Below are 19,062 nucleotides of genomic sequence, written 5' to 3'. Positions count from 1 at the left end.
TCCGATTCTTTCTTTTTTGAGATGGAGCCTCGCTCCGATGCCCAGGATAGAGTTCAATGGCGCAATCTCAGCTCACTGCAACCTCTGCCTCCCAGGCTCAAGCAGTTCTCCAGCTTCAGCCTTCCCAGTAGCTGGAACTATAGGCACATCCCAACACGCCTGCTAATTTTTGTATTGTTAGTATAGACAGGGTTACACCATGTCTGGAACTCCTGACTTAAGCTGATCCACTCACCTTGGTCTCCCAAAGCTCTGGCGTTACAGGTGTGAGCCACCATGCCTGGCCTACACACTTGCTTTCTTGCTCACTCACAGCTCCAGTAACCCTCAACACAGACACATCCCATATGCATATTTCTAGTTGTAGGTTTTCTAGCTAGGCCTTGTTCAGATCATTAGGTGACCCGATTCCAAATGTGCCATGTCCTCGGGGTGATGGCTTTTTGTCTGTTATGAGTAGCTTTGCGTGCAGCCTTTAGGATGCTGTGTGACATAGCTCCAGGGAGATCCACTGCCCTGAAGCCACTTCACACAGTCCAGGTGCTCAGCCAGGTACTCACAGCATTTGCACGTGCTGGTTTCGTTTGGTGAAAATTTCAACTAGCTATACCAGGTGCTGGAAATCTTTCTCTTAAAGGGCCTAATAGTAAATAGGCTGATAGGCGGTACAGTTTCTGTCCCAACTACTCAGCTCTGCCCCTGTAGAGCAAAAGCAGCTGGAGATGAGGTGTGAACAAGTGTTGTGCCTGTGTGCCCTTAAAAATTTACAAAAACAGGAGCTTGGCAGCTTTGTCAGTCTAGCTCTGTCTGGAGTCCCTGCTCTACCTCCTGATTCAGGTCTGCTGTAACTGCTCACTGGGCTGAGTGGAGAACACAAGAGCCAATCCAATTCCCAGGCTCTAATCTCCCAATCTCTACAGCATGGAAATCTTCATGTTCCCGGCAACCTCCACTGTTTGACTGAATCTATACTTTCCATCAGTTTCTCTCATCCTCAGCAGGTTTAAAATTAATTTCATAACATCCTCTCCCCTTGCTTTTTCCTTTCTTTCTTTTTTTCAACTTTTCTCTGTTCAGTATATTACTCTCCTCCTAAGATTCAGAAACAAACCCAAACACTCCACATTCTACTGGACTTGCTTATTTTTTTCAAATGCACTACTCAGTATTCTCCCCTCATCTCAAGCCACATTCCATTTCCTGCTGGAGCCCCACATAGCTATTATCTACAAGACTACACCATCACAGTGGATGGCACCTTCCTTCCACCAGAACCTTCTTTTCCTTTTCATGCCTTCCCACTCATCACTTGACACAGGAGCAATTCTTCATCTCTGTCATCTCTGGTATCAGATACTACTGCACCTTACCAGCAGGTGCATCACCCGAAGGTCAGTGCTTACCATGTGGCCCTGCCACAGCTTCCCAAGTGGGCCCCAAGTTTCACCCTGGTCTCCAAGGTACTCTGCAGCAGGACATCAACCACCCATCTAGCTTCAGCCCCACTGCACATCGATAAACCCTGAACTCCAAGCAAAGCAGAGCTGCTCAACGTGCCCCCAAACACTCGCCACTTTCACCCCTGCTCTTCCTGGCTCCACCAGCAGAGTCCTTGTCTGCTGGCATCTGTCTGCCACAGCCTCCAAAGGCCGCCTGTCCAGCGCTCAGCCGCCACTGGCTCCAGACACCTAGGGAACCACTCACACCCCTCACCACCCCCTGGTCCCAGAGGACAGACAGAGCCACTGCGTTCATTTCCTCACCTCGTCCAAACCCTAGAGAGCAATGATCATAGACAAGAACATCCCCCAAAAGACTTAGCATGTCTTTCAAGAGTAGGTGATGAAAAAATATTTGTTTTTTTCTATTAAAAGTGACACAAGAGGCCGGGTGCGGTGGCTCAAGCCTGTAATCCCAGCACTTTGGGAGGCCGAGGCGGGTGGATCACAAGGTCAGGAGATCGACACCATCCTGGTCAACATGGTGAAACTCCGTCTCTACTAAAAATACAAAAAAAATTAGCTGGGCATGGTGGCGCGTGCCTGTGATCCCAGCTACTCAGGAGGCTGAGGCAGGAGAATTGCCTGAACCCAGAAGGCGGAGGGTGCAATGAGCCGAGATCGCGCCATTGCACTTTAGCCTGGGTAACAAGTGCGAAACTCCGTCTCAAAAAAAAAAAAAAAAAAGTGACACAAGCTCATTACAGAAAACTAAATATAGAGAAATATAAAGAAAATTAAAACAGCCAAAATTCCATCAAAGATTACTGTGTCAATATTGCTCTACACAGATGAATCTATGGCTTATCTATTAAACCAATATATGTAGCAATGTGCTTTTCTGTTTACTTATGTACCATTTTCACATTTTCATGGCAATAAACATAAAGCGCTGGCCCTCAGTATCCATGGGTTCTGCATCCAAAGATTCAACAAACCACAGATCAAAAATACTCAGAATAGATAAACAGAACGAATCTTGAAAATACAAATAAAAAGTACAGGATAACAACTATTTATATATGATTTATATTTTTAAAGTATTTGGGAGGATGTGCATAAACTACACCATTTTATAGAAGGGCCTTGAGCATTGGTGAATTCTGGTAGAACTGGGGGTCTTGGAGCCCATCCCCATGGATACTGAGTGAAGACTACTCTATGTATATACCATCACTTTGAATGATACCGTATTACACTGTATGGATATGGACACAAAAGAATGGGTATTTCAGTGTCTATAGTTTTTCAACACAAAAACAATACCAAAAAAGGAAGCCATAACAACATTGTTGAATACATTTTTTTTTTTTTTTTTTTTTGGAGACAGTTTCACTCTGTCACCAGGCTGGAGTGCAATGGCGCAATCTTGGTTCACTGCAACCTCTGCCTCCTGGGTTCAAGCAATTCTCCCGCCTCAGGCTCCCAGGTAGCTGGGACTACAGGTGGCCACCATTATACCCAGCTAATTTTTGCATGTTTAGTAGAGACGGGGTTTCACCATGTTGGCCAGGCTGGTCTTGAACTCCTGACCACAGGTGACCCACCCACCTCAGCCTCCCAAAGTGCTGGGATTATAGGTGTGAGCCACCACGCCCGGCCAGTGAATACATTATCTTTACATGCCTTTTCGTGTGATAAATTCCCACAGAATTACTTGCTGGGTCAAAGTATATGAATACATACATATATCGATGCATTTCAAAGCCTGACTCACATCCTCAAGTGCCCATTAGATGGCTACACCAACTTCAATTCCCAGCAGCGTGTTCATGGAGTGCTGCTGTGCGTGTATCTGAAGAACCAGCTGAGGGTCTTCTTGTTACAATACACGTTCTACTGCTTTGGTCTGGGTGCAGCCTGGGAGTCTGCATTTCTAATACATGCCTGTGTGCCATCAACGGTGCTAATCCACGTGCCACACTTTAAATGGGAGGCATGAAAATACCTTTCTCCCTCCCCACCCACCAGATGCCCTCAGTCTTGTTTGTCTTATAAGATGATGATGATTGTATTCACAGTTGGTGGTTGCTGGGCGGGCCACGTGTCTTTCTCGCACATATTTAAGCCATTTATGTCCATTTTTTATGAACTGACTGTTCACATCCTTTGTCTATTTTCTACTGCCTTTCTAATAAAGATTTAAGAACTTTGTATGCCTTTTCAGCTTTCTCATCTGCAAAAAAAAAAAAAAAAACCATAAAATACTTTTTAAAAAGATACCTGCGTGAACAGTTCCAGTCTCCTGGACAGCTGGCTGAGACAGGATCTGCCGCAGTTTGTCCTGGTGGGAGAGCAGTGCCCGCCCTGCTTTCAGGATGTAGAGCTTCAACTGCTGGCGCCGCAGCAGGTCCAGGTCCACTTGTCCTACGGAAGGAAAGACTCAGTGGGAATGCTGATGAGTAACACTCTGCCTTTCGGGAATCTGCTGACCACAGACACTGTCAGTGACAAAGGGGTTGCCTCTCCCAGTGTTACACTTGGTGCTTCTGGGTAAGCACCTTCTGCCTCGTGGGTCACCTAAACTGATGGGATGCAGGAGTCAATGCTTTAACAGAGTCACGACTGGGTTAGCTATTATTAACATGATCAAATGTTCCCCAAGTTGCTGAAGGTTCAGCCACCTTCACACTTCTAAGAGTACTCTCAGAGAATCTGTTAGCTACACTAGAGATTTTTAACTGAGGAAGATAGCAGCAATGCCCAAGTCTTATCCGATGGCAGAGGCCACAGGAGCAGAGAGAGCACGGGGTTGGAGGAAAGGAGGGCTGCAGGTGCTGCTAGGGCACTGGCTTGACTAACTGGCAGACAGGTTTATTCACCACGATGGGAAGCGGCAGCTACCAGAGAAAGCCAGCTAAATTTCAGAAACGCTGTGATTTACATGCACTGCACCTCCAAGCAGAGGCATGAATGGGAGATCCAGAGTTGAAGGTGCTTACATCATAAATGCCGAAGCAGCAATCATAGGTCTGTGGGAGCAAGAGGGGAGAAAACTCAAGAAGAGTGGGCAGAATAAGACGTAAGTAATGGGTGAAGCCACGAGGATTTCCAGGACACGAAGAATAAGCAGAGAGACCTCCCTAGGAACACCGAAAGAAACTCAGGAGAGCTCCATTTTAGCCCAAAGGAACGCAGAGCGAGGCAGGGTTACAGTCTCAGCCACCCTGAAGGTTAGAGTCAGGCCAGGTGGCTTCCAGGACAGAGGCCCCTGGATCAGGCATGAAACAAGCTGGGAGCCATGCTCTAACTGGGTGACTGGGCCACAGGGCACTGGGATGGTAAGGAGCAGGGAAGACAATACAGACTTTATTTCAGGGATAAAGGGTGACACTGAGAAGAGGCTGTGAGCCATGAGGTTCTTAAAGTGTGGCTCGGAACATGGCAATGAAGGCTGACTTGAAACTCATTACCTCGAAAACAGGGTTATACTCCCAACCACAACTCAACAAACAGTGAGCCCACATGAACCCCAGGATGTTAGCAGGCCCATGAACTCACCCACAAAAGAACACAGTACAAACAACACTAGTTTAAGACGGCAGCTGTTTCACAAGACGCACCAAATACTGACCTGCAAAGGCCTGTTTAGTCGATTTCTTTACTTTGTGCTTTTCTAACTTGCTTCCAGCGAGGTTCACCAACTGAGCCCAGACAGACAGCATGGGCTCTGTGAAGGGCAGGTTGTTCACAGTAAAGGCCACGGCGGGGAGCTGGAGAGAACACAGGCTGTCAGCGGCAGCCAATACCAGTAACAAATGAAACGCCCTCAAAGTCATCAGAGCCATGGGCTTCCTCCTGAAACGCCACACATACCCATACATCTTTTTGATAGCTGAGAATAATTATTTTAAACAACACTGAAGGCAACATGCAGACTTATACATTACATACCATCTATATCAATTTTTCTTTACAAACCTGTCAACGATAATTACATCATTGTTGTGGTTATTATTTTCTCAGGTATTTTCTATATATTTCAAGTTTTCTACAACATGTATATATTTTTATAATAAAAAATATATTTCCTTCATAGAAAATACAGTCAGGCCATACACAGTGGCTCACACCTGTAATCCCAACACTTTGGGAGGCCCAAGTGGGCGGATCACCCAGGTCAAGAGTTCAAGACCAGCCCGGTCAACATAGTGAAATCCTGTCTCTACTAAAAACACAAAATTAGCCAGGCATGGTGGCACATGCTGTAATCCCAGCTACTTGGTAGGCTGTGGCAGGAGAATCGCTTGAACCCGGGAGGTGAAGGTTGCAGTGAGCCGACAAGATTGTGCCATTGCACTCCAGCCTGGGTAACAAGAGTGAAACTCTTACTCCAAAAAAGAAAATATAGTAAGACTGCACTTGGGCTACATCAAAATAATGGAAACCACTCCTTTTCCCTGTGCATCCCTGATGCATAGGTGTGCATGAATGAATGACAGTAGCTGCCACATTAAGTCGTCACTGAAAACAGCTAAGCATTTTCTACATGAAGGAAGGTTTTTTTTTTTTAAAGGAATCATGTTTAAGTTTTTTAAAAACCTGAGTTGTTCAATAAAAAGTAAACTTCATAAATTCACATTTTAAAATAATTAGAACCACCTCATAGATGCACAGTACCTTCTAGGCTGCTAAAGCCCTCTTCATGGCTCTGAGGCTAAAAGACACACGAACCACTGCTTTTGATGCTCTGTGAGCGAGGCCCTGCTTACCCGAGAAGCCCACGCTCAGGGGAGGGAAGAGAGGTGGTTTTCCTTCCTGGGTCAGGTAGCTTCCTGGAAGGCAAACCTCAAGTACCAGAATCAAGTCCTTTCAAGTGCTAATGTTGGAGCTGGGTTCTAGGGTAAAGCCAAATCCCTTTCATGCAGTAACTGAGTACAAGTTCACCCACCGGTTTCAGCTGATTCAACGGGCAAACGCGGCACATCCGCATGTCAGAGAACTGCACGGTGATTCTGCCCTTCGGGGTGATACGAGTCACGGTGCCCTCTCCAAACTCATCGTGCATGACTTGGCCACCCAGGCGCAGGCGACCATCGATGCCCCCGATCACAGCCAGGACCGCCATGAGGCCCCCCACTTCAGGGTTCTCGGAGTCAGGGAAGTAGTCCTCTAACTGGGCCTAGCGCAGATGGCAAACAGCAAGCTCAACCAGGGACATTCATGGAGCTGCCCAGTCCCTACAGGTGTACCGTTCAACCAAATTAATTCTGAGAACACACACCCACCCCTTCAGACGGCCTTCCTGCGAAGCTGTGGGTGATGGAGCGGAGCTGGGAGTTGATGTACTTGTTGATGAGTCCATTCCACTGCGTCAGGGAGTGCAGCACGCGCAGCAGCGCCACCACCTCCTCCGCCAGTGTGCTGCTGTGGGTGGCGGTCAGTGAGGCCTGTGGGCGTGCCCGGCGCCGCCTCTGTGTGGACTCTGAGGAGGAAACATGGGAGAAGCTGCTGCCCTGCTCTCCCCCAGGGCACAGGGAAGGGAGACGGTTACCGACCTCTGAGCAACGGCACGTCGGAGGAGCAGGTAGTGAGCAAGCTCCCCAAGAAGCTGAACAGCTTCTCCACAAGGCACTTCATGTCCCTGGCCCTTTCGGTCTTGTCCCACGAGGGAAGGACTGCTTGCAGTAAATGTACAGCTAAGATCTGAAAAAGACAATTTAAAATGGCAAGCATTAAAAAAAGTCTGATTAACAAATTACAGATTGCTATTTTCTCTTTATTTTCAGTTCTCATAATGGAATGTGAAAATTGAAATGTGAAAGTCAATGTGAAAATCTCTGATAATCATGTGAAAATTTTGAGATTTATTATTATACGGCCAGGTAATTACATTCAAGTTGATGAGGGACTTTAGAAAAAAGCGACATGAGAGATGCATGTGTTTCTTTAATTAAAAAAGAATTATTTTTAGTTTCATTCTTCTTAGGACAATTACACTACGAATCCTGTGAAGCAGATGAGAGAGTGGCTGCAGGATTTACCACTCAAGTTTAGCAACTTACCGATTGTCAAAGACCTCTGCCCCTTGTCCCCAGAAAACCTACCCTGTTACTTCTAGACCGTTCTGCACTTGTTACTGAAGAAAGTCCCCGACTCTGAGGGCAGGGAACATCAGTGTGTGATGCCCCTCTGAGAACTGGTTTTGCCCGGCAGCACAGTACCTGCCTCTGCAGTGAGGCGGCAGTGAAGGGTGCGTGACCTTCCACGACCTTCATGAGCAGCGTGATCCACTGTGGGGAGCTGAGGGCGCCGCACACCTGCTGCGTGAGCGCAATGCTCCGCACAAACCCCAGTGTGCACCAGCTCCGGTGCTGCTCCCGGCACACCAGCCTGTTCGGAGAAGCTGCGGGAGGAAAACAAGTCCCTAAAGATAAATCATGAATGCAAACCTTATTTTTTCAATCAACTCATTATTATTATTATTATTAAGACGAAGTCTCACCCTGTTGCCCAGGCTGGAGTGCAATGGCGCAATCTCAGCTCACTGCAACCTTTATCTCCTGGGTTCAAGCAACTCTCCTGCCTCAGCCTCCCAAGTAGCTGGGATTACAGGCACCCACCACCACGCCCACCTACTTTTTGTATTTTTAGTAGAGACAGGGTTTCACCATCTTGGCCAGGCTGGTCTTGAACTCCTGACCTCATGATCCACCCACCTCAGTCTCCCAAAGTGCTGGGATTGCAGGCATGAACCACTGGCACCTGGCCTATTATTTTATTTTCTACAATAAGCTCCTTTACAAATAAGTCGCACTTTGTAAATTAATTCAAACTAATTCAAAGGAATGGAAGGAGGCTTTTAAGTCAGTCCAAGAAACATTTCACAGAATTTTTCATTTTTTAGCGATGGGGTCTCACTATGTTGCCCAGGCTGGTCTAAAACTCCTGGGTTCAAGTGACCCTCTTGCCTCAGGCTCCCAAGTAGCTGGGACCATAGGCATTTCAAAAATCTTCTAACTGTGTACTAAAACTAGTTAAGGAGTTCTACCTATGTGTTGTTTCTAGGCAATAGGAAAGTTATCTACAATCCAAATAGCAGTAATTCGCAAGAGTACATCTATTGCATTTTTTTAAATCTCCTGTTTTAAATACCTCCATGATCTTGCTTATATTTAATCTGCACTGTAAGTTCCCAATCCAAGTTTAATACATGTGCATTAACAAAATGGGAAGTTTTCACTAGGTTTACAACATTGGATTCTGACACAAGTGGGTCCACTTCTGCTCTGCCTGGCTCCAGGCCTCCATTACTCCCTGAGTGGAGGCTGAGGCTCGGAGGCTGGGCTCTCCTGAGGAACCCCTCCCACAGCCCCACAGGATCTGCTCTCGCCTCACACCTCCCTCACCCTGCCCTCAGCCATCCAAGCTTACGAGGACACCGGCCTTCCTTCAGCACACTCACTCTCACACCCACAGCAAGTTACTCAGACACACTCATGGGCACCCACACCCCCCACTCCCACCCTCACTCTCTCAGGTGCACTCACACCACTGTCGCAATCGCTAACACACACACACAATCCCAGTCACTCAGGCACACACAAGCTAAGATGCAAACTGATGCACACTCACAGACACTCTCACATACACTCTTACGCCTCCAAATGCATCCCAAAACTCACCGGCACTCACAGTCCTAAACACACTGGTCACAACCGATGACTCACCCACTCACACCTGTACCCACACTCACACCTGCTTTCTCTTTACACTCATGCCTGTGCTGTTGTTACAACCGCCCTCTCACTGGCACAAGCAAAACGCTCACATTCACTCACAGTAACACGTCGTGCATGCTCACAGACACAAGGCACTGGTACACGTTTACACAATGCTCACACTCATGTGCACACTTACACTTGTGCCTGCCACCCACTCATAATTCCTCACAATCACCAAGCCTGACTTATACTTTGTCTCTCATTCACACACCCAGTAATCCCGACACACATGCTCATGCCTCCCTCTTGCTCACCCTCACACACAGTGGCTCAAATGCACTGATGCTCTCACTCCCACGTCACCTGCCCACTCGTGTGCCCTCATGGACATACACACCACTCGCCTGAATGCATGCACACATCCACATACCCACACAATTCAAACACACCACGCTTGCAACACAAACTCTCAGCTGCTTGCCCATCAACCACTACCACACTCACTAAATACATGCAGACGCTCCGGCACACCACTAACACATGCATGTCCTCACACAACCTCACACACACTGAAGCCCGCCCATGGACTCACCCACACCCACATGTGCTCACTCTCAGGCACATGCACGCTCACCCCACTCCCTCAGCTCACATTTCTCATACTCACACTTCACACACTCAAGCACTTTCCGGATTAAACTGTGCCTGTCCCAACTTCACACACACTCGGAACCTCAGAATATGATGTTATTTAATGAGGCCTCTGGAGACGTCATTAAGGTAAGAATTTAGGTAACATCATGTTGGATTAGAGTCCAACAAACTCAAGGAAAGAGTCCTTTCAGAGACAGAAAAGGACTGGCGGAACACAGGGGCAGGGGCCACGTGATGACGCAGGCAGAGACTCCAGGGCAAGGAAGCCTGGAGCTCCCAGAAACTGGACGAGGTAAGGAAGGGCCCTCCCCTACAACCTGTGGAGGGATCACGGCCCCGTCCACACCTGGATTTGGGACTTCTGGTCTCCAGACCTCTGAGTGAACAAATTTGTTGTTTCAAGCCAGTGTTATGGGTGGAATCCAGAACTGCAAAACTCACATGTTGAAGCTCTAAGCCCCACAGTACCTCAGAACCCTGTTTGGAACAGTACCCTGTTTGGAAATGGGACCGCCGCAGGCGTAATGGGTTTGATGAGGTTGAACGATGCCCTTATGGAAAGGGGAGATTTGGAGGCGACTCACACACAAGGAGAACACCAGGTGAAGGTGACAGCCGGGGTTGGGGGGACACTTCTACAAGCAACGAATGCCAGAGACCAGCAAACACCAGAAGCCAGGGCAAAGCCATGGGGCAGCTTCTCCCTCACAGCCCCCAGAAGAAACCACCCTTGATCTCAGCCTTCCAGCCTGCAGAACCATGAGAACTTCTACTGTGTAAGCCCTCGAGTTTGTAGTACTTTGTTACAGCAGCCAAAGGAGACTAATCCACACACATCCACACGCACCCACATGCACAACCAGACACCACTCCCTGGGCCCTCAGTCTCTCATTCCATACATGTCTTGTCCGTGGTTCCGCTTTCCACTAACATTCGCAGCAGGCCACATAACGTCTTGGTGGCTTCGCTCTGCATGAGCTCAGCGTGAACTCCCGCAGACAGACAAAGAGTCTGCAGTAAGTTAATGGTGCTGGTGAACATCACTGCAGTGGGGTGAAGGTTCCTTTCCATTTGTTCAGCTTCTAAAGAAAATAACCAAAATAACAAATTATATTCCCAAGTAAAACTGGAAGACAGGCTTTCGCATAATTTAACAGCTTTAATATTACATTCTTATTTTCTTGCAGACTTGAATTTTAGAGCAGTTTCAGGTTCACAGGAAAAGTGAAAGTACAGAGACTTTTCCATTCTTTTTTTCCTTCAGACAGGATCTGTCACCCAAGCCAGAGTGCAGTGGCATGATCATAGCTCACCGCAGCTTTGACCCCCCAGGGTCACATGGTCCTCCCACCCTGGCCTCCCAAACTGTCAACTTTTCTACTTTGGAAAGGGAAACAGATCTTTACAAGAAGAGATGGAACTCAGGATGCACTAAACATGCACCATCATCATTTCTGTTCATTTTCCTCAAGATCCTTTTAAATAATAATTTTTAAAACGGCATTGGCATATAACTCAGAAGCACTAAGTGATTCCAAGGTGTCACTTCTTAGAAAGACAGTTTATCAGGTGTCAGAAGCTGGTTTCTGATGAGCTAGCTATGGCCTGATGAGGACAAAGCACTGGCATGTGAAATGTGACGACCAGGTGCTCATGCTTCCAGCTTGGCTGGCTTCGGGATGAGGAGACGTGTGGCAAATGAGGCCGCCCTCTGTCATGGGGCCACCCCTGCCCAAGCTCTGATGCCCCTACGGGGCAAGGCCTGTTTCCCGAAGGCAAGGGGGCCCGAGGGAGGAAGCAGCACCTGGTGTGAAGCAGCACGCTGGAGGCCAGCACCACATCCACCCTCTGGAATAGGGTTCCAGGTGCCACGTGCATTGCTCCTAACAGCCCTAGGCAGCAGGCAACACCTCTGTTCACACCCGAGGGGCCCAGTCCCCAGAAGTGACGTGCCTGAGGTGGTGGCATCAGGATCCAAGCTGTGTGCCCCAAGCCCAGACGTGCACTGCGGCCTGGTTTCTTCCAGGTGCTCTCCAGTGAGTGCACCTTCTAAGGTCTTGTGCTCACTGTCCTTTCTGAGCCTGAAGACACTGCACCCACGGTGCGCACCGCAGTGCCAGGAGGCAGCCCCAGCCTCTCGGATGGTCTTACCAAGCCCAGCCATGTGAGGCATCACACGTCTTTCAGGAACAGCTAAGAAGTATCATGAAGCCTCCCTCCCACAACCTTGGACCTCCTCAGATAGGATTGAGCTTTCTTAGCCGGCCCCTGAATTCTCACCTCTGCTTCCCTAGCAGCGATAAAGTGCTGACTACCTCAACATTACATGAAGAGTTCAGAGTCAAGGGCTGCAGAGGAAAGGTAAAGGCAGGGGGCAGGCGGGGTGTGCTTGGGCAGAGGCTCTCACTGGAGGAGGAGGCAGATGGACCAAGACCACAGGGCAGCTCCACCAAGCCTCGGCTCACTCCCTCAGACACAAGCTCAGCGCCAACCACAAGATCCACTAGTGGTGCCGCTGCCTGGCCCGGCCACCACATTTTCAAAGAGGGACAGGTGCACAAGTGAGAGGAAGACATAGAAAGTCGGGTGCAGCCAGGCCGCTGGATCCCACAGCCACTCCACGCACCTGCATCAGAGGTGCCTGGGAGCTTACTTAAATTGCAGGCTCCAAGGACAGAGTGCCAGCTGCAGGTGTGTCCCGACATCCCCTTCTAACGCCCAGATGGCAGTGGCAGCAGCCAGCACCTGGAAGTCTGTGGGCTGCCTTGGCCTAACCACCTTCCTGAGTCACCCACCAGAGTCGTCCTCCGTGTCCGAGTCCTCTGCTGAGGGCTGTGCTGCGGCCGGGAGCTCTGCCAGCTTGAGGTCATATTTTCCTTCTTTCCCCATCCTGTAGGAGTTGGTGCTTCCCGTGTCCCACTGGACCCTTATCCACCCGTCCTCTCCCAGCTCACCAATCACTCGGCCTAGGCCTGGAGGAGGCCCATCCTGAGAAAGCCAGAGGAAAGATCAGTTAGGAGGGGTGTGTCTGCCCTGGTCCTCCCCTGGTTCCCACCAGACCTGCCACATAGATATCGCCGTCTGCCGCCCTGTCTATAAGGGGCTGTCCCCACACACACATTTCACCTCTCCTACAAAATGCAGCATGTTTGCATCATTTCAAATTAAAAGGCATGAAATAAGGTGCTCATGCTCCTTTACCAAAGAAGTTGGGGAAATCTCATCTCAATGAGGACCCTCTCTGAGTCACTGCAGAAACAGGGCTTTGTAGCAAGTCCTGACCCCTCAATCCCTCACGGGCCTCGCCAGAGCGGAAACCTAAAACCAGCACCAGCACCTCCACACTCCCTCTTCTTCAGTTCCCCCTGAGCCCCAGAGTGGAAGCCCTGTCTCTCATTTCTGCAGGAGAAAGCTATTTCTAGGATGGATGCTGCTGTCTCCAGACACCGCCATTTCTACACCAGCCGTGACAAAGCCCAGGCTTTCCCATGTGGCTGGGGAAGCCAGGCAGCCCACCGGAAGGTGAGCCCTGCCCTGACTTAGCTAGAGCTGTGGTAAGTGACTTCCACCTGGGGGCACCTGGCAGGGATTTAGAAGAGACCTGCTGTGAGGGAAAATGGAGACGTGGCCACAAGCCCATGAAGTCTAACCCAAACCGCCGGGTTCGGGGCGCTTCGCAGCCCACGGGCATCAGCCCACAGAGGCAGCGTCTGGGCTTCCCGCCTCAGAGCTGTCACTACACTGACTTTCAGAATGAGATGTACTCTCTGGCTCACTCCCAGTCCCGTTCCAGCTGCCCATCAAACTGAGCCTCACGCCAGTGAGTTTTCTAAAGAGCCGTCTGTCTTTCTAGACTTGACTCTGCTCAGATGCCCTCCAGCAGGCATGATTACCCCCTACTTCTGTTAACTCTCTTCAGCTGCTCAGGAATCAAGACCTGTATCATCCATCAACCGAACACACCCTGGGTTATTCCAATTTCCACCCACCAGTATCGTACAGAACAGTGCAAAGACAACTAACGTGTGGCTAACGTGTTCACATCAAATCTCTGAGTACCTGATCGCCCCATTTCCAGTCCACACCTCTCATGACCCTTGTTCCAATCTTCATCATGGCAGCCAGTTCTGGCCCCGAAACAGGGAGCTGCACAGGAGCTGTTTCCTTCCTTGTTTCTTCCAAAACTGTGGCTGAAGCACCCTGAGCAGAAGCATTCATATCTTCCTCAACATTGTCACAACTGGGACCTGACAAAGTGTCAAAAACAACAGCTGAGCCAACAGGTAGCTACAACGTCCCCTTCCTAATATACATGCAACATTTAAAAAGTACTAATGAAGATCATAAGTTAAAAGAATCCATACTATATGTTTTATCAACTAATATAATACGGTGAATATTTCACTGTGATACAGGATAAAAAGAAGGTAAAGGGAAGGGCAAAATACTTAAATATATTAAGAAGATTTAAAAGATATTAAAATGCTCAGAAAAGCTACTTTCTCTACTTCTAGGAAGGACTCCCCCTAAAAAAAGCAACATAAATGAGTTAGAAAGATACTCATCATATTTTTTATTAATAGAAAAACAAAAATAACTACCTAAATATCTAACAGTGGGAAATTATCAAACTTTAATCGTGGTTCTGTGCAGAAGACAGCTAACAGCTGACCTGAGATACAACCTCAGACAGGACTGCGGCAGGCTCAGCCCTCAGCTAGTCTGCATTTCCAGAGGGCTCCCCCATTCCCTAAGTGGTAGGTGTGGTTCACTATGCCTGAACTGACTGTACAAACAACGTGGTCTGTACTGAAACCTGCTTTCCTTGGTCTGGAACTTGGTACGCACCAGGCAGGGCATGCCCGTGTGATCCACCCTGATAGAAACCCTGGGCCTGGAGTTTCTACCCAGCTTCCCGGAAGACAGCCCTTGACACAGCTCAGTGCCAGGGGAGTGAAGCTCGTCCTGTGGCTCTTGTGGAAACCTGTACCTGCTTTCTTCTGGACTTTACCTATGTCCCTTTTCACGATTTTGCTCTGTGTAGCCCTGAGTACAGCTACATGCTGAGTCTTGTCGGTTCTCCTGGCCAACCATCAAACTTGACAATTGGTGCCCTGGCAGGCTACAGAGACAACCACAGCATGAAACAGAAGCTGAGCTCCTGGAACCTAAGAAAAGTAAAACTTGCTGATGGATTTGAAAATGGGAGAGGAGGCTAGTTTTTTAACCCCTTTTCCCACCTGCTAAACTGAGAGGGGTGGGGAGTGCGGTCCGGGTAACTCCGTTGGTTGCAGTTTTCTCCCCCAAGTGGGAGGGAAAAGGATCCAAAAAGTCCCAAAGATGGGCTTAGGTGGACCAAAAAAATGTAAAAAGTCTGTTACTCTCTCTTCCAAGAGAGTAAAAAAGGACATTCATTCCCAGGGCTGGAGCAAAACCTTAGGTAAGCTGGTGGGGGAAACAGCCTTTCCTTTAGCCCAGCTGCTGCTTTGCGCCCCCAGGAAGGGAGAGGAGCTGCATTCCAGGTGGGTCTCCCAGGACCTCCTGGGCAGCTACACTGCTAACTCTGTAGACTGAATTTGTTGCTAGGGGCTTCAACAAATTTGCAACCAAAAATGGGGGCATTTTTTATTTTAAATAGCTTTACATTTTGTGGCTGTTGCATGTGGATGTGTACATTAAGTTTGTATAATTTCTTAAATAAGAGAGATACCCTGATCAGGGCAAGTTGCAAATATAGACAGATATTCATGAGACACAACTTCCTTGCTTTTCGCAGCCAGTGGGCCAGGTGGAATTTAAATTCATGAATACTGTCAACAGAACGAGTCCCCATACTTAATGATTTTTACTTATTGGAGCCTCTAGGGGAAAAGTAGACAAGATAAAAAGGCCATTTCTCAATGGAGATGCGCTTGTGTAATTTTTTTTTTTTTTTTGGAGACAGAGTTTCGCTCTTGTTACCCAGGCTGGAGTGCAATGGCACAATCTCGGCTCACCGCAACCTCCGCCTCCTGGGTTCAGGCAGTTCTCCTCCCTCAGCCTCCTGAGTAGCTGGGACTACAGGCACGCGCCACCATGCCCAGCTGATTTTTTTTTTTTTTGTATTGTTAGTAGAGACAGGGTTTCACCATGTTGACCAGGATGGTCTCAATCTCTTGACCCTGTGATCCACCCGCCTCGGCCTCCCAAAGTGCTGGGATTACAGGCGTGAGCCACCGCGCCCGGCCACTTGTATAATTTTTAAAGGCAACTTTTGGTTGCTAATGAGGCCTTAAGAAATCAAATATAACTCTCTTAGTGGATGATTCTCTTCAGTTGTAATACATATATTACAATATATATTTAATATAACGCAACATATAAATATGTAAATTTAAAAATATATATCAAATATGTAGACAGACAGATGTTTTTCATCACAAGACAGGATCTCACGCTATGCTTTCACCCAGGCTGGAGTGCAGTGGTCGGATCTCCGCTTACTGCAACCTCTGCCTCCTTGGTTCAAACAATTTTCCCACCTCAGCCTCCCAGGGAGCTGGGACCACAGGTACACACCACTATGGCTAGGTAATTCTTGTATTTTTTGTAGAGACAGGGTTTTACCACGTTGCCCCAAGTTGGTCTTGAACTCCTGAGCTCAAGCAACCCACCTGCCTCTGCCTCTCAAAGTGCTAGGCCTGACACACAGTTTTGAATGGATTATATGGTCTCTAAGACTGAGGAGGTTTAAAGAGCTTGGGAAAACCTTGCTTTTTCACTTTGCCTTTGACAACAGGCCCCCTGCGGCAGCTCAGATTTTAGCCGAGGAAAACCACCATAAGCCAATCAGATCTAACAGACACATACAGAGCATTTCACCCAAAAAGGTGAAAACAGAATACATTTTCTTCTCAAGCATACCAGAGAACACTCTCTTAGACTGACCAGACCACAAAATCAGTCCTACACTTAAACAGACTAAAATCATACAAATTACCTTCCCCAACCAAAGTGGAATGAGAAATTAGTAACAAAAGGAAAAGTAGAAAATTAACAAGTATATGAAAATTAAACAGCACACAGTAAACAATCAACAAGGGAAAGCTCAGGACCAGATGGCTTCGCTGGTCAACGCTACACAGTAAACAATCAGTGGGTCAAAGAAGAAATCACAAGGAAAACTGGAAAATACCATGAGATGAATGAAAACACAACGGACCAAAACTTCTGTGTTGCGCCAAAAGCAGGGCAAAGAGGGGCAACTGTTCTATGAATTACGCATTTACGAAAGACAATCTCAAATCAACAACTCACTCTACCCATGGAAGAACTAGAAAATAAGAACACAATAAAAACCAAAGTTAAGCCAGGTGTGGTGGCTCACACCTGTAATCCCAGCACTTTGGGAGGCTGAGGCAGGTGGGTAACTTGAGCCTAGGAGGTTGAGGCTGCAGGAGGCCATGACTGTGCCACTGTGCTTCAGCCTGAGAGACAAAGTAAGACCCAGTCTCAAAACAACAACAAAAACAAAAAAATACAAAGCAGAAAGAAGGAAACAATAAAGATCAGAGCAGTCATAAATAAAATAATGAATAGAAGAATAGTAATAAAACCAAAAAATTTGCTTTTTGGCAAGATCAAAAAAAGTGACAAACTTTTGGGTAAATGAAGAAAAAAGAGAGAAGACACAAATAACTAACATCGGAAATGTAAGTGAGGACAGTACTACTAACATAAAATAAAAAGATGACAAAAGAATACTGTGAAGAGCTGTATCCCAACAAATAAGACAACCTAGTTTATGGACAAACTCCTAGAAACATAAATCACCTGAACTAACTCAAGAAGAAACAGAAAATCTGAATACACCCACAAGTAAAGAGATTGAATCGGTAACAAAAAATCTTTCAACAAAGGAAAGCCAAGGACCAGATGGCTTCACTGGTCAACTCCACCAAACATTTAAAGCAGATTGACACCAATCCTCCAACTCTTCTAGAAACAGAATATATGGGGACACTCCCTAGTTCATTGTATGAGGCATGATTACCCAGATAACTGTAAAACAATGAAACATTGCTGAAAGACATTAACGAGGGTCGAGATAAATGGAAAGAATATATGGGGACACTCCCTAGTCATTCTATGAGGCATGATTACCCTGATAACTGTAAAACAATGAGACATTGCTGAAAGACATTGAAGAGGGTCGAGATAAATGGAAAGACACCCCACATTCAGAGAGCAGATGGCCACATTAAGATGGCACTATTTCCCACAACAACCTACAGATTCAATACCACCCCTAGCAAACATCGCAACAGTCTTTTTTGCAGACATGGAAAAGCCAGCCTTGAAGTTCACGTAAAAGTGGAAGGGACCTGAAGTAGCCAAAATAATCTTGAGAAAGAAAAACAAATTCGGAAGACTCACACTTCTCAATTTTAAAGCAGTACAAAACTATAATGTTCAAAACAGTGTGGAACTGACATAATTATAGACACATAGAATATGAGAATGTAATTGAGAGTCCAGAAATAAACCTAAGTCTCTCCAGCCAACTGACTTTTGCCAAGGGTACTAAGACCTTCAGGGAAAGAACAGTCTTCAACAAATGGTATTGAAACAATCAGATAATCAAAAGAAAAAGGTTGAATTCTTACCTCACACTGTGTAAAAAAAATTACCTAAACAGAGACCAAAGATCTAAATATGAGAGCTAAAACTATAAAACTTACAGAAGAAAACATAAGGAGAATCTTCGTCAACCTTGTATTTGGAAATGGCTTTTTGGAGATGATATCAAAAACACAGACAACAAAAGAAAACAGACAAATCGAACTTCTTCAAAATAGAAAACTTCTCTGTATCAAGGATATACAATCCAGAGAACAGGAGAAAATATCCTCTAATTATATAAAGTAGCTTCTGATAAAGGTCTACAGATCTGTGAAGGTCTAGAACACACGAAATTTTTAAAGAGTTTGAGAACTGGTGTAATTCTTCTTTAAATGTCTGGTATACTTATATAGTGCATCTATTGGTGCCAACAACAAAAAGACAACAAACAACCCTACTTAAAAAGGAGAAAGGGGCTGGGCGCACTGGATCACGCCTGCTATCCCAGTACTTTGGGAGGCCGAGGCATGCAGACCACCTGATGTCAGGAGTTCAAGACTAGCCTGGCCAACATGGCAAAACCCCATCACTACTAAAATACAAAAATTAGCCAGGGTGACTGTAATCCCAGCTACTCAGGAAG

General features: G+C 47.1%; 1 protein-coding gene across 6 annotated transcripts in view; it reads right to left on the bottom strand.

Annotated features, from left to right (window-relative positions):
* Positions 1-19,062, bottom strand: part of HERC2 (HECT and RLD domain containing E3 ubiquitin protein ligase 2) — a 206,450-nt gene that overhangs the window by 93,536 nt on the left and 93,852 nt on the right. For all 6 annotated transcript variants that reach the window (XR_013536483.1, XR_013536484.1, XM_035303531.3 and 3 more), the window contains exons 36-44: positions 13,878-14,065; positions 12,614-12,806; positions 10,718-10,900; positions 7,664-7,845; positions 6,998-7,145; positions 6,728-6,924; positions 6,391-6,621; positions 5,074-5,212; positions 3,723-3,866 (exon numbers count right to left, since the gene is read on the bottom strand). Coding sequence is in view for 4 of the 6 variants with exons in the window: in XM_035303531.3 (XP_035159422.3) it covers positions 3,723-3,866; positions 5,074-5,212; positions 6,391-6,621; positions 6,728-6,924; positions 6,998-7,145; positions 7,664-7,845; positions 10,718-10,900; positions 12,614-12,806; positions 13,878-14,065 (1,605 nt within the window). In the remaining 2 variants the exon portion in view is untranslated. The remainder of the gene's footprint in view (positions 1-3,722; positions 3,867-5,073; positions 5,213-6,390; positions 6,622-6,727; positions 6,925-6,997; positions 7,146-7,663; positions 7,846-10,717; positions 10,901-12,613; positions 12,807-13,877; positions 14,066-19,062) is intronic.

This window comes from Callithrix jacchus, chromosome 6 (genome assembly GCF_049354715.1).
Source record: "Callithrix jacchus isolate 240 chromosome 6, calJac240_pri, whole genome shotgun sequence".
NCBI classification, from domain to species: Eukaryota; Metazoa; Chordata; class Mammalia; order Primates; family Cebidae; genus Callithrix; species Callithrix jacchus.
This window is presented reverse-complemented; position numbering and strand designations above follow the sequence as displayed.